Genomic DNA, 18,342 nt, shown 5'->3' with positions numbered 1-18,342 from the left:
TCTTCTTTTGCACAAAAGATTTTTAGGTATCAAAGCAAATGAATGATTAGCATAAGACACTGCTGATATATTTATAATTAAAACTATTCTTTAAAGAACAGTCAGTTTTGAAGCAACAGAGTATTAGCACTCATTTAGGAGATGAGGTTCTCAGTACAGCCTGACCTGAAACTTGTTCATTTTCCTGCTTCTTCCCTGAAGTGCTGGGATTACAGACATACACAAACTACCTATCTCCTAACACATATTTTTCTCAATAGGAAGACAAATGCACAAATAAATATGGATAAAACATTTGACTAGATGCTTCATAACAAAATTAACTATGCCTATTATCAGTAAGCATGAAAATGTGTTATGTCATTATAAGGGAAATATGAATTAAAATTTGAGATACTACATCCCATAGGAAGACTATTATTGAAAAGACTGACAATATAAACTGTTGGTAAGGTTATAAAACTATTGGACCTCACACATAGCTGGTCAAATGGGAAATGATCTAGCTTTCTTGGAAAATAATTAGTAATTTTTTAAGACGCTAAACATATATTTCCAATGTGACATAGCAGTTTCTCTCCCATGAGTCACCCCAGAAAAACGGGAAATGCCCACGGAAACTCCTGTATGTGAGTAGCCACTGTGATATTATTCATAATAGCCCAAACCTAAACTCATCTGATATCCATACACCAGTGAATTGATGAACAATAGGCACTGCTCGATATGCACATATCTGTGCCATGGAAGTGTTCAGTAATAGAAATTAATATACCACTGATACATGTTACATCATGAATAAAACCCTGCAAATTATATGGTTACATATATTATGTGATAAGAAAGGCCTGTGAAACTCATATGTATAAAAATGGAAGTCAGAGAGAGGTTGCCAATAGAGGCAGACATTGGAACAAATGAGACCAGTAATCTTTGGATAGATAGAGTGATATGTCCTTATGAGTCAGGTGTACACTTAATAAATGTCTTTGTACTTATGCTCACCAAAAGATATTCCTGATAAAAGAGAACTCCTTTCAAAAAGAAAAGATAGGCAATGATCCAAACAAATCTCCAGCTTTTACTTCTTTGAATCTTAAAGTGACTGACTAAAAATATATATTCTTACCTCAATACAAAGCAACAATTTTAAAGGAAGACTGTATGACACTTTTTAACTAAAGAGACCAATTTCTGCCTTTAGAATCTATTATACTATAACTAAATAAAATCAGATGTCGGATAGCAGCCATCTGCTATGTAAGCTCAAGGCTGAAATCATTTTGCTGAGAAAATTAAATTGGCAAATATATGCTGCTAGGAGTCTATAGCTAGTATGCAATTATCTGGAAGTTAGAGGATTCTGTAGAAAATACAGTGGCTACACAGGAATGAAATTAATGGCCTCTATTGACTTGTACACTTGAATGCTTAGGGAGTGGCACTATTTGTTAGATTAGGTGTGGCCTTGTTGTTGGAAGTGTGTCACGGGGATGGGCGTTACCATTTCAAAAACCCAAGCCAGGCTCAGAGGCTCTCTCTTACTGTTGCATCCAGATCCAGATATATAACTTTCAGTTACACCAGCAACATGCCTGCTTGTATGCCACCATGCTTCTGATCATTATGATAATGGAATAAACCTCTGAAACTGTAAGCAAGCCTGATTAAATACTATCTTTTATAAGAACTGCTATGGTAATGGTATCTATTCATAGCAATAGAACACTGATAAAACATGGGCATAGAAGGGAGAACATAACAAACATATAAATAAAAATCTCAATTTGTGCTTTCTATTTTGATAGGCAGTTCTCAAGAAATGTGAGAAATACAAAAATTAAAATTAAAGATACTATATATAGTCCTTTGGGCATATGATAAGTTGTGGTATAGAATTTCTAGCTGTATACTAAATAGTAACTGTTATATCCACAGATAAGTGTAGCTCTTTCCCCTATCCAAAGATATTTCTACTAGTAGATGAGGGCCATTACAGAAAGTCACATCTGATCTAAATGCAGAGAAAAACTGACTGAGGGTGATGGTCCTAATATCTACAACACAGAAAGCTCAGGGAATATAACAGAAGAGACATCTGTTGCAAGGTAGTGTCCTAGTGGGGGACAGCACAAAGTGGAGGGAGCTAGGGAAGAGGGAGATTGATCCGGGAGGAGTTGTGGGGGGTGATTATGATCAAAATATATTATATGAAATCCTAAAAGAATTAACATATCACATTTAAAAATTACCACATGTATTTAGAAGGGCAAAGGGGACTCCAAATCAATTTGAATGAAGTTATATATAGTGTTCTGGTAATGTACAGAGAAAAACAAATGTCCAGTCATCCCTTACCAAATCTACAGTTTAGTATTTGACATTCTCTATCCAATTATTATGATCTTAACAAAGAAGAAAATGCTTACACTTTGCTAAATTAAGTTAATTAAGTTAAAGTCAATTATGGATCCTAGACAGCCAACTAGAACTTATCTTTGAGCAATTTCATTATGGTATAGTATATATGGTATATATATATATATATATATATATATATATATATATATATATATATATATTTGGTACTTTTCAATTATCACATCATAAAAAAGATAGTACTTGTGTAGAGAAAGTGAAGGAACATTTTAGAAATCAATTTGCTCACAGAAAAAGAGAGGTTATTTCTTCCTTGGTTTCTGGAAACATTACTCTTACTCAAGACTTATTCAAGTCTTAGATAAATAAGTCTAATGTGAAGAATTTTTTTTAATAATGAAGAATTGTGATTTTGCTATGCTTTCTCTCAATGTCAACTTCAATAGTGAAAGTGGAGAAAAATAACAATGCTATTGTTCTATCCCAGGGATGATATATTTCAAATGTTGGCCTCCTTTCAGGATGTAATTAAAGTTCTTTGAAGTGTTGCTATGAACAAAAATAAAAAAATAAAAAAATCATGTAATTTATTGTTTGGGAAAATCCAATGCTGCCATACTCTGTGCCTATGACAATCCTGTTTATTTTAGAAACCACTGAGAGATGCAGTGCTTTTTACAAGTAAAAACACAGATATCAGTGACCATGTGTAATAAAAACTTGATTATAAAATTTTATTAGTATGTAAAAGAGATGATAGATTTTAATGACTAAATACATATATGCAAAAAGCAAAGCAGCAAAATCACCTGTAAAGGTTGTGGTCTGTATGAAGATGAAAATCAGCCCAATCCCTGCTTTTTGAAGACATTAGTGAAATTAATATTTCTTTAAATTATTAACTCTACTGTTGAAACAAACACTTTCTTCCATAAGGCAAGAAGGATGCAGAGAAATGGTAGGAGGAATGCTGTAGTGAGAAATAACCCTAACAGTGACTGGCAGTGACTTAGCCCTGAGCAGGAGATATTAAGAATTTTACATGGATTATACCACTTAATCCTCACAAGTTATTTTCTCAGGTGGGATACTTAATCTGTCAGAGAAGGGCTTTAACTTAATCTCAATAATAACATAAATTCTTCATGGTGGATCAGTCAGACTCCCTCTGCTGTCTTTAAAGATTGATCTGAACTCACTAGATCACTAACTTCATAGAAAAGAAAAGAATCTTTGTGACCAAGCAACCTCCTATAAATGTATCTGTCTAGTATAGTTTGAATATCAAATGTCATTCATAAGCTTATGTGTCATTACACTTGAATCCCATTATATGTTACTATTGGGGAGGCTATGACATTTGGGGGTCACAAGATCATTAAAGATAAGCTGCTGAATATTATACCTACTTCTTGTTCTAGCCCAAGTTCTGTTTCCCATCCACTAAGATGTGAGAACTCTTTATTATATCCTCCTGGCAATGGGCTATGCTATGTCTTCCCCACTACCATGATGTTAACCCATTGAAATCATTAGCCCTAATAAACTTTTCCTCTATTAACTATTTCTGTCAAGTATTTTGTTACAATGATGATAAAGGTAAATAATGACCTATACATGGCATGATTTAAAAAGGAGTACAAATATTGTTAATCTAGGTTTCTTCATTTTCAGGTGGAAAATATAACTGAAATTATAAAGATTTATACTAAAATCAGTGTCTCACAGGCACCTCTTTCCAATCTGCTGACATTTTCTCCACGAAATGTGACTTCACCACACAGAGAAAAACTTAATGGGCCATTACCCTGATTTCTAACAGCACTCTATAAGAATATCTGCTCCACTGAAATGAACTTTAAAGTATCTTTCAGTGCGTCAGGCTTATATGACTGAATGTTAATCTCCAACCATTTTTTCAAGTTCACAACAAGATCATGTAACCAAAAAAGAATATATTTCATAAATGTTCATAACAATGTTAAATATGAATGATGTGAAAGAGATCAAAGCACAATTCAAAATGCATTTCTAACTAACAGAATCTGTATTGATGGTGAATCAGTTTAAAAATAATCAATAAGGGGCTGAAGAGATGACTCAGCTTTTAAGAGACTTCTATTCTTCCAGAGGATTTCCACTCAATTCATAACTATCTTTAGCTCCAGTACAAGGCTCCTATGTCCTCTTATGACCTCTGTTGGGTACTCCTATGTCCTATTATGACGGTGTTGGGCACATGATGCACATACATAGATGACAGCAAAATATTCATAGCTAAAAATTTAAATATATATTTATTAAAATTATTATTTATTTATTAAAATGTATATTAATTTTAAATGATAAACCAGGTATGGTGCTTTGCATAAGAAAGGCTCCCATAGGCTATTATATTTGAACGTTCGGACATTAGGAAGTAGCACTATATGGGAGTGATTAGAAGATTTGGAGTAGATGTGGACTTGTTCTAAGAAGTGTGTCACAGAGGGGATCGCCCAATGATGGAAAAATGGATGAGATCTACATGAACAGACCATGAGGAAATCCAGGGAATCATCAAGTCATACTTCAAAAATCTCTACTCCACAAAACTGGAAAATATAAAAGAAATGGATAATTTTCTGGATAAGTACCACATACCTAAGTTAAATCAAGGCCAGATAAACTATTTAAATAGTCCAATAACCTGTAAGGAAATAGAAACAGTCATTAAAAGTCTCCCAAGCAAAAAAAGCCCAAGACCAGATGGTTTCAGCACAGAATTCTACCAGATCTTCAAAGAAGAGTTAATACCAATACTCTCTAAATTGTTCCACACAATAGAAACAGAAGGAACTTTACCAAACTCCTTCTAGGAGGCTACAATTACACTGATTCCTAAACCAAACAAAGATACAACAAAGAAAGAGAACTACAGACCGATCTCCCTCATGAACATTGATGCAAAAATACTAAATAAAATACTGGCAAACAGACTCCAAGAACACATCAGAACAATTATCCACCATGATCAAGTAGGCTTCATCCCAGGGATGCAAGGGTGGTTCAACATATGAAAGTCCATCAATGTAATACACCATATAAACAAACTCAAAGAAAAAAACCACATGATCATCTCACTAGATGCAGAAAAGGCATTTGACAAAATCCAACACCCCTTCATGATAAAGGTCTTGGAGCGATCAGAAATACAGGGAACATACCTAAACATAATAAAGGCAATTTACAGAAAGCCAACAGCTAACATCAAATTAAATGGAGAGAAACTCAAAGCAATTCCACTAAAATCAGGAACAAGGCAAGGCTGTCTGCTCTCCCTATACTTATTCAATATAGTACTTGAAGTTCTAGCCAGAGCAATAAGACAACATAAGGAGATTAAGGGGATACAAATTGGAAAGGAAGAAGTCAAGCTTTCCCTATTTGCAGATGACATGATAGTATACTTGAATGACCCCAAAGATTCCACCCAGAAACTGATAAAGCTTATAAACACCTTCAGCAACATAGCAGGATACAAGATCAACTCAAAAAAATCAGTAGCCCTCCTATATACAATTGACAAAGAAGCTGAGAAGAAAATCAGAGATACATAGCCCTTTACAATAGCCACAAATGACATATAATACCTTGGGGTAACACTAACCAAACAAGTGAAGGACCTATATGAAAAGAACTTTAAGTCCCTGAAAAAAGAAATTGAAGAAGATGTCAGAAAATGGAAAGATCTCCCATGCTCATGGATAGGCAGGACCAACATAGTAAAAATGGCAATTTTACCAAAAGCAATCCCCATCAAAATACCAACACAATTCTTCACAGACCTGGAAAGAATAATACTCAACTTCATATAAAAAAACAAAAAACCTAGGATAGCCAAAAGAATGCTGTACAATAAAACAAACTCTGGAGGCATCACAATCCCTGACTTCAAGCTCTACTATAGAGCTACAGTAATAAAAACAGCTTGGTACTGGCATAAAAACCAACATGTGGACCAATGGAATCGAACTGAAGACCCTGACATTAACCCGCACACCTGTGAACATATAATTTTTGACAAAGAAGCCAAAAGTGTACAATGGAAAAAAGAAAGCATCTTCAACAAATGGTGCTGGCATAACTGGATATCAACGTGTAGAAGGCTGCAAATAGATCCATATCTGTCACTGTGCACAAAACTTAAGTCCAAGTGGATTAATGACCTCAACATAAATCCAGCTACTCTGAATCTGCTAGAAGAGAAAGTAGGAAGTAGTCTTGAATGCATTGGCATAGGAGATCACTTCCTAAATATAACACCAGTAGCACAGACTCTGAGAGAAACAATCAATCGATGGGACCTCCTGAAACTGAGAAGCTTTTGTAGAGCAAAGGATACGGTCAACAAGGCAAAGCGACAGCCTACAGAATGGGAAAAGATCTTCACCAACCCCACATCTGACAGAGGACTGATATCCAGAATATATAAGGGACTCAAGAAATTAGACATCAAAACAACCAACAGTCCAATTAAGAAATGGGCTATAGAACTAAACAGAGAATTCTCAACAGAGGAAACTCAAATGGCTGAAAGACATTTAAGGAATTGCTCAACATCCCTAATCATCAGGGAAATGCAAATCAAAACAACTCTGAGATACCTTACACCTGTCAGAATGGCTAAGATCAAAAACACTGAACACACTTTATGCTGGAGAGGATGTGGAGCTAGGGGAACTCTCCTCCACTGCTGGTGGGAATGCAAGCTTGTACAACCACCTTGGAAATCAATATGGTGCTTTCTTAGAAAATTGGGAATCAATCTCCCCCAAGATCCAGCTATACCACTCTTGGGCATATACCCAAGGAATGCTCAATCATACCACAAGAGCATTTACTCAGCTATGTTCATATCAGCATTGTTTGTAATAGCCAAAACCTGGAAACAACCTAGATGCCCTTCAACTGAAGAATAGATTAATAAATTGTGGCACATATACACAATGGAATACTACTCACAGAGAAAAACAATGACATCATGAGGTTTGTATGCAAATGGATGGATCTAGAAAAAATCATTCTGAGTGAGGCAACCCAGACTCAGAAAGACAAATATGGTATGTACTCACTCATAGGAGGATACTAGAGGTGGAACAAGGATGATTGGACTGCTACTCACATCACCAGGGAGGCTACCTGGAAAACAGGACCCCAAGAAAGACACGAGGATCGCCCAATGACAGAGAAATGGCTGAGATCTACATGAACAACCTGGACATGAGTGGGAGCAATGAAGTCGAGGGTCAAGGGAAAGAGAGTGGGAGATCCCAGCTGGATCAAGAACAGAGAGGGAGAACAAGGAATAGGAGACCATGGTAAATGAAGACCACATGAGAAAAGGAAGAAACAAAGTGCTAAAGAGGCCCACAGAAATCCACAAAGATACCCCCACAAAAGACTGCTGGCAATGGTCAAGAGAAAGCCGGGACTGACCTACTCTGGTGATGGGATGGCCAAACACCCTAATAGTTTTGCCAGAAACCCCATCCAAGGACTGAGGAATCTGGATGCAGACATCCACAGCTAGGCCCCGGGTGGAGCTCCGGGAGTCTAATTAGCGAGAGTAAAGCACAGGAGAAAAACACATGAACTATGAACCAAAGACTGAGGAGCCCCCAACTGGATCAGGCCCTCTGAATAGGTGAGACAGTTTATTGGCTTGATCTGTTTGGGAGGCATCTAGGCAGTGGTACCAGGTCCTGGGCTCTTTGCATGAGTTAGCTGTTTGAAACCTGGGACTTATGCAGGGACGCTTGGTTCAATCTGGGAGGAGCGGACTGGACCTGCCTGGACTGAGTCTACCAGGTTGATCTCGGTCCTCAGGGGAGGCTTTGCCCGGTAGGAGGTGGGAATAGGAGGTGGGCTGGGGGGAAGGGGAGGGGAGCAGGAGGGGGGAGAACGGGGGAATCCGTTGCTGATATGCGTAGCTGAATGGTATTGTAAAGTAAAATAAAAGAAAAAAAAAAGAAGTGGTCACAGGTGGTGGGTTTTGAGGTTTCAAGCCCAAACCAGCTCCAGTGGCTTTCTCTCCTCCTGCTTCATGCAGATTGACAAATAGAACTTTCAGGTACTTTTCTAGCACCATGTCTTCCAGCAGGCCACCATGGTCCCTGCCATGATGACAATGGACTAAATCTCTGAAACTGTAAACCAGAGACTTTCCATCATTATGGGGTCTCTTCATAGCAATAGAACACTAAGACAGAAGTTGGTACCAGGGAGTGGGTTATTCCTGTGACAGGCCTGATCATGCTGCTTGTGAGTATAATGTGGAAGACTCTGGGACTCTGAATTAGGAAAGCAGCTGAACATTTTAAGTGGGACCATGCTTGTAGAAACATGGAATATGGTGCTGAGAGCCATGTAGATTATAATACTCCAGCTCAAAAAGTTTCAGAGGAGAAGAATATTAGTAAGTCACATAGAGACTGTTCATGTGATATTTTGCTGGAAAAAAAATGTGGCTTCTTTTGCCCTTGTCCAAAAAAATCTGCCTGAGGCTAAATTAAAGAGTTTGATGAATGGTGTTGGCAGAAGAGATATCAAGACAACCTGTACAGACTGTGTTGTGTGGTTATTAGGAATCTCTTATGCAGATTATATTATTAAAAGGAGCAAGATGAACAAGGAAAAATACAAATCTGAAGTTTGAGGAGAAAATGAGCACCAAGAAGTGTAATGGAGCTAAGTCTAGTGCTCAAGGATATAAAAACTTTAAAGAAAAGACTGATGCTCAATGGAGTAAAGAGAGTAGTGATCTTAAGGCAAGTCTCCACCTAGCTAAGCTTTGAATTTTTGAAAAGGAATTAAAGAAAAGCTTAAGTAGTAAAGGAAATGATGAATAACAGAAAGCTGTTACAGATATAACTGAACAAGAGGGCATGTCCCCAAACCAGCAATTAGTAGAACTTTGCAACTTCAGCCATGTGATTCTGGCTTTAGAGACAAGGATACAAGAAAGGGTGTGTGGAATCTCCTTCCATGACTAAAGAATGCCACTGAGACCAGGCATGTGTCATTGAATGAAGCTGTGAAGATGAAGCATGGGTTACATGGGAGACCCCAAGATGTTGGAGATGCCAGAGTCATGGGATACCTACCAAGGAGACCTACAGACAGGATGTGGAACCAGCCTAAGAGAAGTATGCTGCAGTTAACAAAGCTGAAAGTAGTTGGAGACCTGACAAGCAATTTGGCATCAGACTTAGAGGCAGTGGTTAGAGTTTGCCCTGCTGATTTTAGGTCTTTTTTTTTGGGGGGGGGCTCCAGCATTTTCTCACTATGATCCCTTTCTTCCATTTTAGAATGGTAATGTATATCCTGTGTCATTATGTGTTAAAAGTCTGTGATCTGCTTTTTGATTCTAATTTTACAGGAGGTTACAGTAGGAGTTTGTCCCTGGACTCAGAAGAGACTCTGAATTTTGGACCTTTAAAATGATGGACTGTGATAGTCTATGTGGACTTTAAAAGTTGGACTAAATGTGTGTGTGTGTGTGTGTGTGTGTGTGTGTGTGTGTGTGTGTGTGTGTGTGTTTTGCATTATGATATAGGTATAAGCCTATGGGGACCAGGGAGTAAAATGTAGTGGCATGAATAAGAATTGTCTCCAATAGTTTCATATCTTTGAATGCTTAGTCATCAGGGAGTGACACTACTTAAGAGGGAGTAGAAAGTGTGGCCTTGTTCAAGTAAATGTGGTCTTGGAGGAAGTACATTACTGGGAGTGGGCTTTGAGATTTCAAAGTCACAGGCCAGTCCCAGTGGCTTTCATCCTTTTTGCTCCATGCAGATCTATATGTAGAATTCTCAGGTACTTCTCCAATACCATGTCTGCCTTCATGTCACCATGCTTCCCTGCCATAATGACAATGGACCAAACCTCTGAAATTGTGACCCAGCTTTAAATGTTTTCCTTTATAAGAGTTTTCATGGTCATGGTGTCTCCTTATAAGCATAAACAACTAACTAAGGCACCAGGTTATCCATTCTTAATGATTGACCTAAGCAAAGAAAATAATGAAAAGGAAGTTGAACTTTAAAAAGATTAGAACAGGAATGTTGCTACCCTTACACATCCATAGCCCATATAGCAGGATCAAGTCCATATTTTGGAGTTGAGGATGCTGGCTTTATTTCTTAACTGTCTCATCAAATCACTCATGAGCATGATCAGCTTAGCCATATACTTAACCTGATTAAGAAAGCAAAATGCCAAAGAGCGTGGTTTATCTGAAGCATTTTGGTTAAACCTGAAAATATTTTTCCATCCTGCAGTTTAAGAATAACTGTTGGCTTCATCTTTTTAACAGCATTTGATAGTTCGTTGCTATTTAGTGCATAGGCAAAAAAAAAAGTTAATAATGAAAGACTTCAATGTTGGACCTGGTAATAGAATCCTAAAGTTATCTTAAAAGTGTACCTTCTAATCAAAGCTGACTAAAGAAGAAGAGGCTCCAGGCACATGGAGTCGTCTATCAAGGATAGCTTAATGAGGAAATGGTTCATATCAAGGTCAAATTCAACAAAAAGCACATAATGTTCAAGCCTGATTTTCTTTTCTCTTTGCATATTTGAAAAAACCCTCTGAACAGGGTATATGTTGACACACTAATTCAAAGGTTATTCATTGTTCAAGAGGCTATGCAATTAACTGAGTAGTTTTCAACTGCAGACAACTGTAGCATCACAAATTCCTCATTCTGGCATATATGAGTGAGTGAGCAAGAATGAAAATATAAGATTGAACAGATTACTATCTCATTCTAACTAAAATTCCTGCTATCACATTATTTTTAAACCATCACCAACATGTTTAAATGATAATTGCATCCTCTCAATGAGCACAGTTCCTTATTATTGGAATTGGCAGGGGGCCCTGACATTTGAGTCATCATCTCATTATGTCTCTTTCTTATCCTGGTACACAAATTAAATAGAAATCCAAGCACAGTGAAATTTGGGAGAAGTCTGAGCAGTAACAACTTTAAATTGCAGGGTTTTTTTTTTTAAATTTATAGAGTATGTAATGGATTAACATTTGTAATAATATATTCTCATTCAGGCAATTTTTTAAAGGCTAGCTTTAATCTTTTTTTTTATGGCAGAATAGGAAAAGCAGTAAGTAATAAAGCAGAGCTTAAAAACCATAAAGTCTTACATCAAAGGCAATCTCAAGTAAGAAACATCTAACTTTGCATCTGGAGGAATTAGAAACAAAGCAAATGAAATCCAAAGTATCAATATTAGAGAAGTAAAAATTAGACCAGAAACAAGCCACATACAGAATGAAAATAATAAATAATTTAGCAATATGAAAAAGTTATTTTGTGGAGACTTTTTGAAAAAAGAAATAGAGAACCCCAAAGCAAAATCCCAAACTAGATGAGGTATATATTATTTCACAAAAATAAAACTCCCTTATGACATGTATGTTATTTGCAAACTGATTGAGAAGGAAAGAGAAAAATACTAGAAATATGCAGCTAATCCTATAATAATGAAAAAAATAGAAGCCGGGCGGTGGTGGCGCACGCCTTTAATCCCAGCACTTGGGAGGCAGAGCCAGGGGGATCTCTGTGAGTTCGAGGCCAGCCTGGACTACCAAGTGAGTTCCAGGAAAGGCACAAAGCTACACAGAGAAACCCTGTCTCGAAAAACCAAAAAAGAAAAAAAATAGAAAATCTTGTAACAAATATGCACACGATTTAGTCAACATCTAATAACTTCTGAAGAGTAAAGAGCACAGAAGCAGAAAGACCACCCTGGCTTTGAGTTTCAAGAACATTAAAAAAAAAAGACCACCAATCATCTTAAACTAATACAAATTTTAAATAATAAAAACTAATGGAAAAAATTCAGGTTAGCTTTAATCTTAAGGTCAAAAAAGGTGCACAATTTCTAGACAAATATTGAAGTTTTACAAAACAAAACTTATAGTTTCAATATTATCTAACTGTAAAAGCTAGAATAACTATAGTTTTTAAAAGCAAATACAGCTGGGTGGTGGTAGTGCCCTCCTTTAATCTTAGCACTCAGGAGACAAAGGCAAGCAGATCTCTGTGAGGAGGCCAACCTGATCTAAAGAGTGAGCTTCAGGATAGCCACAGCTACACAGAGAATCTTTATCTTAAAAAAAAAACACAAACAAACAAACAAATAAAAAGCAACTAAAATGTAGTAAAACAAAACAAAAGAATACACATTTGACAAGTTTCTTCCATCCTGAAAAGGTTTCAGAACTCAACAGTGATTTTCAAATATATAGCATACGTGCTAAAATATTAATAAAATACCTTTATGTGATCAAATAGGACCAATAATACTAGGAGCTTTAAACTAAAATACAAAATGTCCCCAGTGGGAACCTAAGCCTATCCTCAAGTAATTTCAAATCATTGGACTTGTATGACAAAAATTTTAATGGTGAATTTTCTAAATCACTTGATTTAGCCATTTAAAATAAATGTACATTTTTCTATCATTCTCAAATGTCTTTTTATTTCTTTTATTCATTCAGCTGGATTATTTATTTATTCATTTTGTTGTTGTTGTTTCTGCCGTTTTCCTCATCATTCATTCTAAAAACCAGCAGCTTCCCCAAACCACTTAGAATGCAGAGGAATAGAAAGAGATTCAAAAATATATTATTGGAAACTAAATAAGCATGCATTCAAACATCTACCCTGACAATTAACATGATTTTTCCTATGGGTTACTGAAAGTATATCACCAAGAAGGCAAAAGTAGTCACAACTGATTTTTTTTTTTTTACATTTTATATTGACCTTACTGTTAGCTATTTCAAAAAATAAGAGACAAATATTTGCTCGAATTCAACTATCTTTAGGTTTGTTTCTGTGATCTTTTCATTAATTACTTATAGTTTTATGGCCCAGATTTCCAAATGGAAACTCAAAAAATAAAAATGTACAGTGAAAATACTGCGCATTGTGTTCTCTCAAGGAATGATGTTGTTTAAAGGATAGCTCATAATTTGAATACTAAAATTTTATTAGTTCATATTCAACATTGGGAGAATACATATTTTTCTTTCTTTTGACACACAAAAATGACGTAAATGAAATGATCTGAGACTGTGAAATTTAAAAGAGATCATAATTACTAAACAGCAGGTTTTTCTCTATGTTTACATAAAGATAAGTCAGACAACCCTCACAATGTTGAAATTTCTCTCACAGTTTGACTTGTTCATGGAAACATTCATGAATGTATAATGTTAGACTTTTATTGAGTCCTATCATCTTGTAATTCCTGTGGCTATTATTAATAAGTGTTTTCTTTTTATGTGCTGAAATAAATTAGCAAATGAAGCAGACACTATGTAAAAGGCCTGGAAATACAGCCAAATCTTTCTACATACATCCAGGGACCAGTAATCTTCTAAATGGCACTTAAGCTCTCTTGTCTAAATAATTACAACTATAGTCAGCATGGAATTTATTGAAGTAATTATCCATTCTACTAGATCCCATCATGCATCTGGAATCTATGGCTACTTACCTTATCTTTATTCTCAGTACCAGAAGCTTCAGGCTTGGTCCTTATCACAAATGGGGTGGACAGACGCAGCAAGACCCTTTCAAAAGTAGCATTAACCTTTGGAGAGACTATCTCAAAACAGTCCTCAAACTTCAGCACTTTGTGAATGTCACATCGAAGCTGCTTCCTTAGGCCCTCTCCGAGCTGAAGAACTGTCATGTTGGGGTCAAACATCAGGTGGAATGGGAAGGCTCTACAGAAGGTATTGATGCTGATTCTGAGATCTGCAGGAACTTGGGAAGTACCCTGTGGAACATTCTTTGTGATGTGAACAGTCTCACATTCTTTGATAAGGAAAGAAAGACAGCTACAGTTGCGTGGATTTGAACCATCAGAGCACAGCTTTTCATTTTCAATTTGCTCCACTTCCACATTCAAATGATAGATTCTCTTTCCTGCAGCCTTAATCATTCCCAGCATTGCAAACCCCACAGTATGGTGAGGGTGGAAGTAGTGGAGCATAAGAGTTCCTTCAGGAAGCTCTTTGCATAGGAAAGATGGTGACTCCAGAGTGGCCTGTTTCCCAAAAGAAGTCCTAATGTGTTCCAACAATGCATCAAAGCCATTGAAGAAGTCCTGCAGTGTGCCACCTACAGCTCGAAGGACTCTCTCATTCTCATCAAAGCATATCTTAAAGAATTCCTCACCAAATCTTTCTTGAATTTCCTGGAACTTCAGACCTAAAGGTAAAGAAGAAGAAAAAATGTTAGTAACATTGGCTAGGAATTGAATATATAGCTTTCAAGACACTCATCTAAAGAGGCAGTAATTGAGGACTGGAGAGATGGTTTAGTGGTTAAGAGCATATAATACTCCCAACAAGGACCTGAATTGAGTTCCCAGTATCTACATCAAGTGGCACAGAACTGCCTCCAAGTCTAGATTCAGGAGAATGAAATGACTGGCCTTGTGGCCTCATGCACATACCTATACACAGGCACACACATACACATAATTCAAAATAAGTATTTTTAAAAGGTATAGTATTAAGCAAAACAAGTGACATATTTTCCTGAGGCCCCAAATTACCTACATAAGTTAATTTTAAATTAGAGAATTATTTTTCAATTAATTTGCATGCTTCTAAGATATTAGGGAAAATTTGATTTTTTTTTAACATTTAAAAAGACTCTATTCTGCTGGGCAGTGGTGGTGCATGCACTCAGGAGGCAGAGCCAAGTGAATCTCTGTGAATTCAAGGCCAGTCTGGTCTACAGAGCAAGATCCAGGACAGGCACCAAAACTACACAGAAAAACCCTGTCTCGAAAAATCAAACAAAAAAAAAAGACTCTATTTTATAGACAAATAGACAAATATTAGATTCAAGACAAAAATTAGTAGAAAGTAAACATGTTTTCTACTATTCCCTCTGTGCTTCACAGACACATAAATTTCCTTATCTTCTCTTTCCATTCATATCTTTCTTCCCTGTGACTCACAGAGTGGGAACTTTTTAAATACTAATAATCTAGAAATTCATTTTCTCTTTAATACCTCATAATTTAAATAACACAAATGACTTATTCATTTTCTTAATGATTTCACTAATCCTTACAGGACAGGGACACACACACACACACACACACACACACACACACACACTTATGCATTGTTTAGGTGGAAAGTAGCTATCAAAGAGATAATCTGTGGTGCATGTGTGGGTAAAAGCATCAAGCTATTTAGTAGAAATAGTGTTTCTACTAACATAACAGGGTAAATCATGCAATTTAAATAGACTCCATTGAAAAAGAAACAAAAACAAATATAAAATTGTAGAACTTGAAATCACTAGCATTCTGTCAAGCACAAAAATGAAAGAAGCCAAGAGTAAAGTAAGAATCTGAGTAGAGAGAATCAAGATGTTTGTTTTCTTAACATATGTATCCCCAGTTGTCCTAGAAAAAGAAACTCTACCTTACAGCAATGCATTATAGGGTAATCAGAGGCACAGAGTTTCCTTTTTAAGGATGGTTGTTGTGTGACAATTTGTTTATGTTCTGACAAATAAAGCATGCCTGGAGATCAAGGGCTAGCCACTAGTTAACCATAGAGGAAAGGCAGTGGTGGCTCACACTTTCACTCGCAGCTCTTGGGAAACGGAAGCAGGAAGATCAAAGAGTTCAAGGTCACCCTGGGGTACACCAGACTGAACCAGTCTAAAAGAGAAACAGAGTCTGGTGGTGTGGTGGTGGTGCACTCCTTTAATCCCAAGACTAGGGAGGTGGAGACAGGAATATAAATCTGGTGGAGATAGGATCTCCCCTAATTCCATCTGAGGATTCAAAGAGGTAAAAAGTTTCTAGTGGCTGCTGCTCTGCTTCTCTGATCTTTCAGCTTTCACCCTCAATATCTGACTCCATGTTTTTATTGTTAAGACTAATTAGGATCTCGATTCAGATGGTCTGAGGAAAAACTGGAGGAGAGGTATTATACGAACAGAAATGGAGTCATACTATGGCATCTCCTGTAGTTTACTTATCATTTCTTGTACAGCTTGTCCATCTTATAAGGAATTCTGAAAATCAAACAGGACTGAAACACTCCCTTTTTTGTTGTTTTAAGGGAAAAAAAAGGCTTATTTGGGCTAATAGCTTGAAGGTCCTTTCTATTATAACCCGAACAGCAGCAAAAACTGAGAATGTATGCTCATGTTCAGACCACTTTCTCCTTTTTGTTCAATCTACAGCCCAACTCATGGGGCCACCCACATTCAAGGCAGATCTTCCCACCTCAGTTAACCTGCTCCCACCCTCACAGGAGTGTCCAGAGGCTTGTCTCTTAGGTGATTCTAGATTTATCTCAAGTTGACAATCAATACTATTATCACAATTCTTCCATTTAGATTCTTCCTTTGTTGTTGGTTTTAATGTCCCCTGTATACTCAACCACTCAGAGAGGAAATCTGTACATATCATCATATACCAATGAATAAATCACTTAAAACTCTGAGATAGTCTGAGGAATATTCTTATACGAAGTTTGGCAGACTATAATGCTAATTCTTTTCTTGTCCTTTCAATTTAGAAAGATCCAGAGGGATTACCCTTCATAAATCCTCATCATTTTCTTAATGTCCTATTAGAGTGCACAGCAATCTATGCAGTGTGTGGCTTAATTTGTTGTGCTCACCTCTTTTATCCTTAGGATGTTCCCTCCCTCTAAAAGGGAAGTAACAGAACAGTCAACAACATTATTTTTACTATTCATTTTAAACCCATCAAATAGCTTAAGACTTTTCTATAATCTTGACATTGTGATAGCCAAAACAAGAAGTCAGTTTTACAAAGGTATCTTTACAACTATTGCGAAATGAAAATAAGTGAAAATTTTAATGATAAAAAGCCCCTTTGTTAAAACATTTCACATTAACTTTGGTTTTGCAGGTTTGATGTTTAAGGTTAACTAGCAATGTGACCTATTGAGATAACGGCCATCATCCAGTTTACATGGGCCTGCTATGAGATTACTTCAACATACGCTGTACAACAATAGAACTAGACAGAACTGATAACAATTGTATGGATCTGCCCAGGTCTCTAGAGTGGAAGAGAAAAAACCAAGACAGATGATATTCGTATAAACTTGGCTCCTGCTCTAAGTGATCTGCTAGAAATGCTTTCAAAATTATATAAGCCAGTGTACACTGTTTTTTCTTTACTTTGCTTAATTTTCTTAGTTGTCTTCACTTTAATTTGATACTATCCATGATTTCTTCCTGTCTTATCTTTCACAGCTTATTGAAATGTAATTTCCTGATATAATAATTATGTGTTTTGAAAATCCATTCCCATATTCTTCATGAAAACTCAAAAAATCAAAGTCTTATGAGGCAGCTGAGAGAGACTCATTTCTCCCTGGGGCTCTAGGCAGGAGTTAGATGCTGCTAAAGTATTGTTTAAAATTACTTATGATGTTAATTATTTAAATTCTTATCATACATCGTCCTATTGTTCATTTTCCTCTCAAAAGCAAATAATGTAAAATGGTAGAGCAGTTTGATGTCCTTCGTGTAAGTTGGTGGACATTCCCTTGTGTAGCCAACTGGGTGGCCATCATGCCACAATGTGGCCATCCACCAGCATGTGGAACACCTTACATATGCCTTAAGAAAACTACACAATAACTGTGACTGATTTCTTTGACTTCTAAAGATATAGCCTCAGCCAAGACTGTCCAAGCAAGATCTCAGGATATATATGGAGGCTTCTTAGGCTTACTCATTAGGTCATCTGTGCTGTCCCCTCTTGTGCTACAACATTAGAGCTAATAAAAAGCTTCTCTCAATTAATATTTTCTTGCATACATTCAGTAATATTAAAATGGAAGCAGAAGAAGCAGAAGTCAGGCAATTTGGCG

The 18,342-nt window shown here is 36.6% G+C and overlaps 1 protein-coding gene across 1 annotated transcript in view; it reads right to left on the bottom strand.

The window, feature by feature from the left end:
- Positions 1-18,342, bottom strand: part of Gucy1a2 (guanylate cyclase 1 soluble subunit alpha 2) — a 330,592-nt gene that overhangs the window by 243,322 nt on the left and 68,928 nt on the right. The window contains exon 4 of the mRNA XM_006992012.4: positions 13,947-14,665. Coding sequence (XP_006992074.1) covers positions 13,947-14,665 — 719 coding nt within the window. The remainder of the gene's footprint in view (positions 1-13,946; positions 14,666-18,342) is intronic.

The sequence above is a fragment of the Peromyscus maniculatus genome, chromosome 7 (assembly GCF_049852395.1).
Source record: "Peromyscus maniculatus bairdii isolate BWxNUB_F1_BW_parent chromosome 7, HU_Pman_BW_mat_3.1, whole genome shotgun sequence".
Lineage (NCBI taxonomy): Eukaryota > Metazoa > Chordata > Mammalia > Rodentia > Cricetidae > Peromyscus > Peromyscus maniculatus.
Note: the sequence above shows the minus strand (reverse complement) of the source record. Positions and strands in the feature narration are given on the sequence as shown.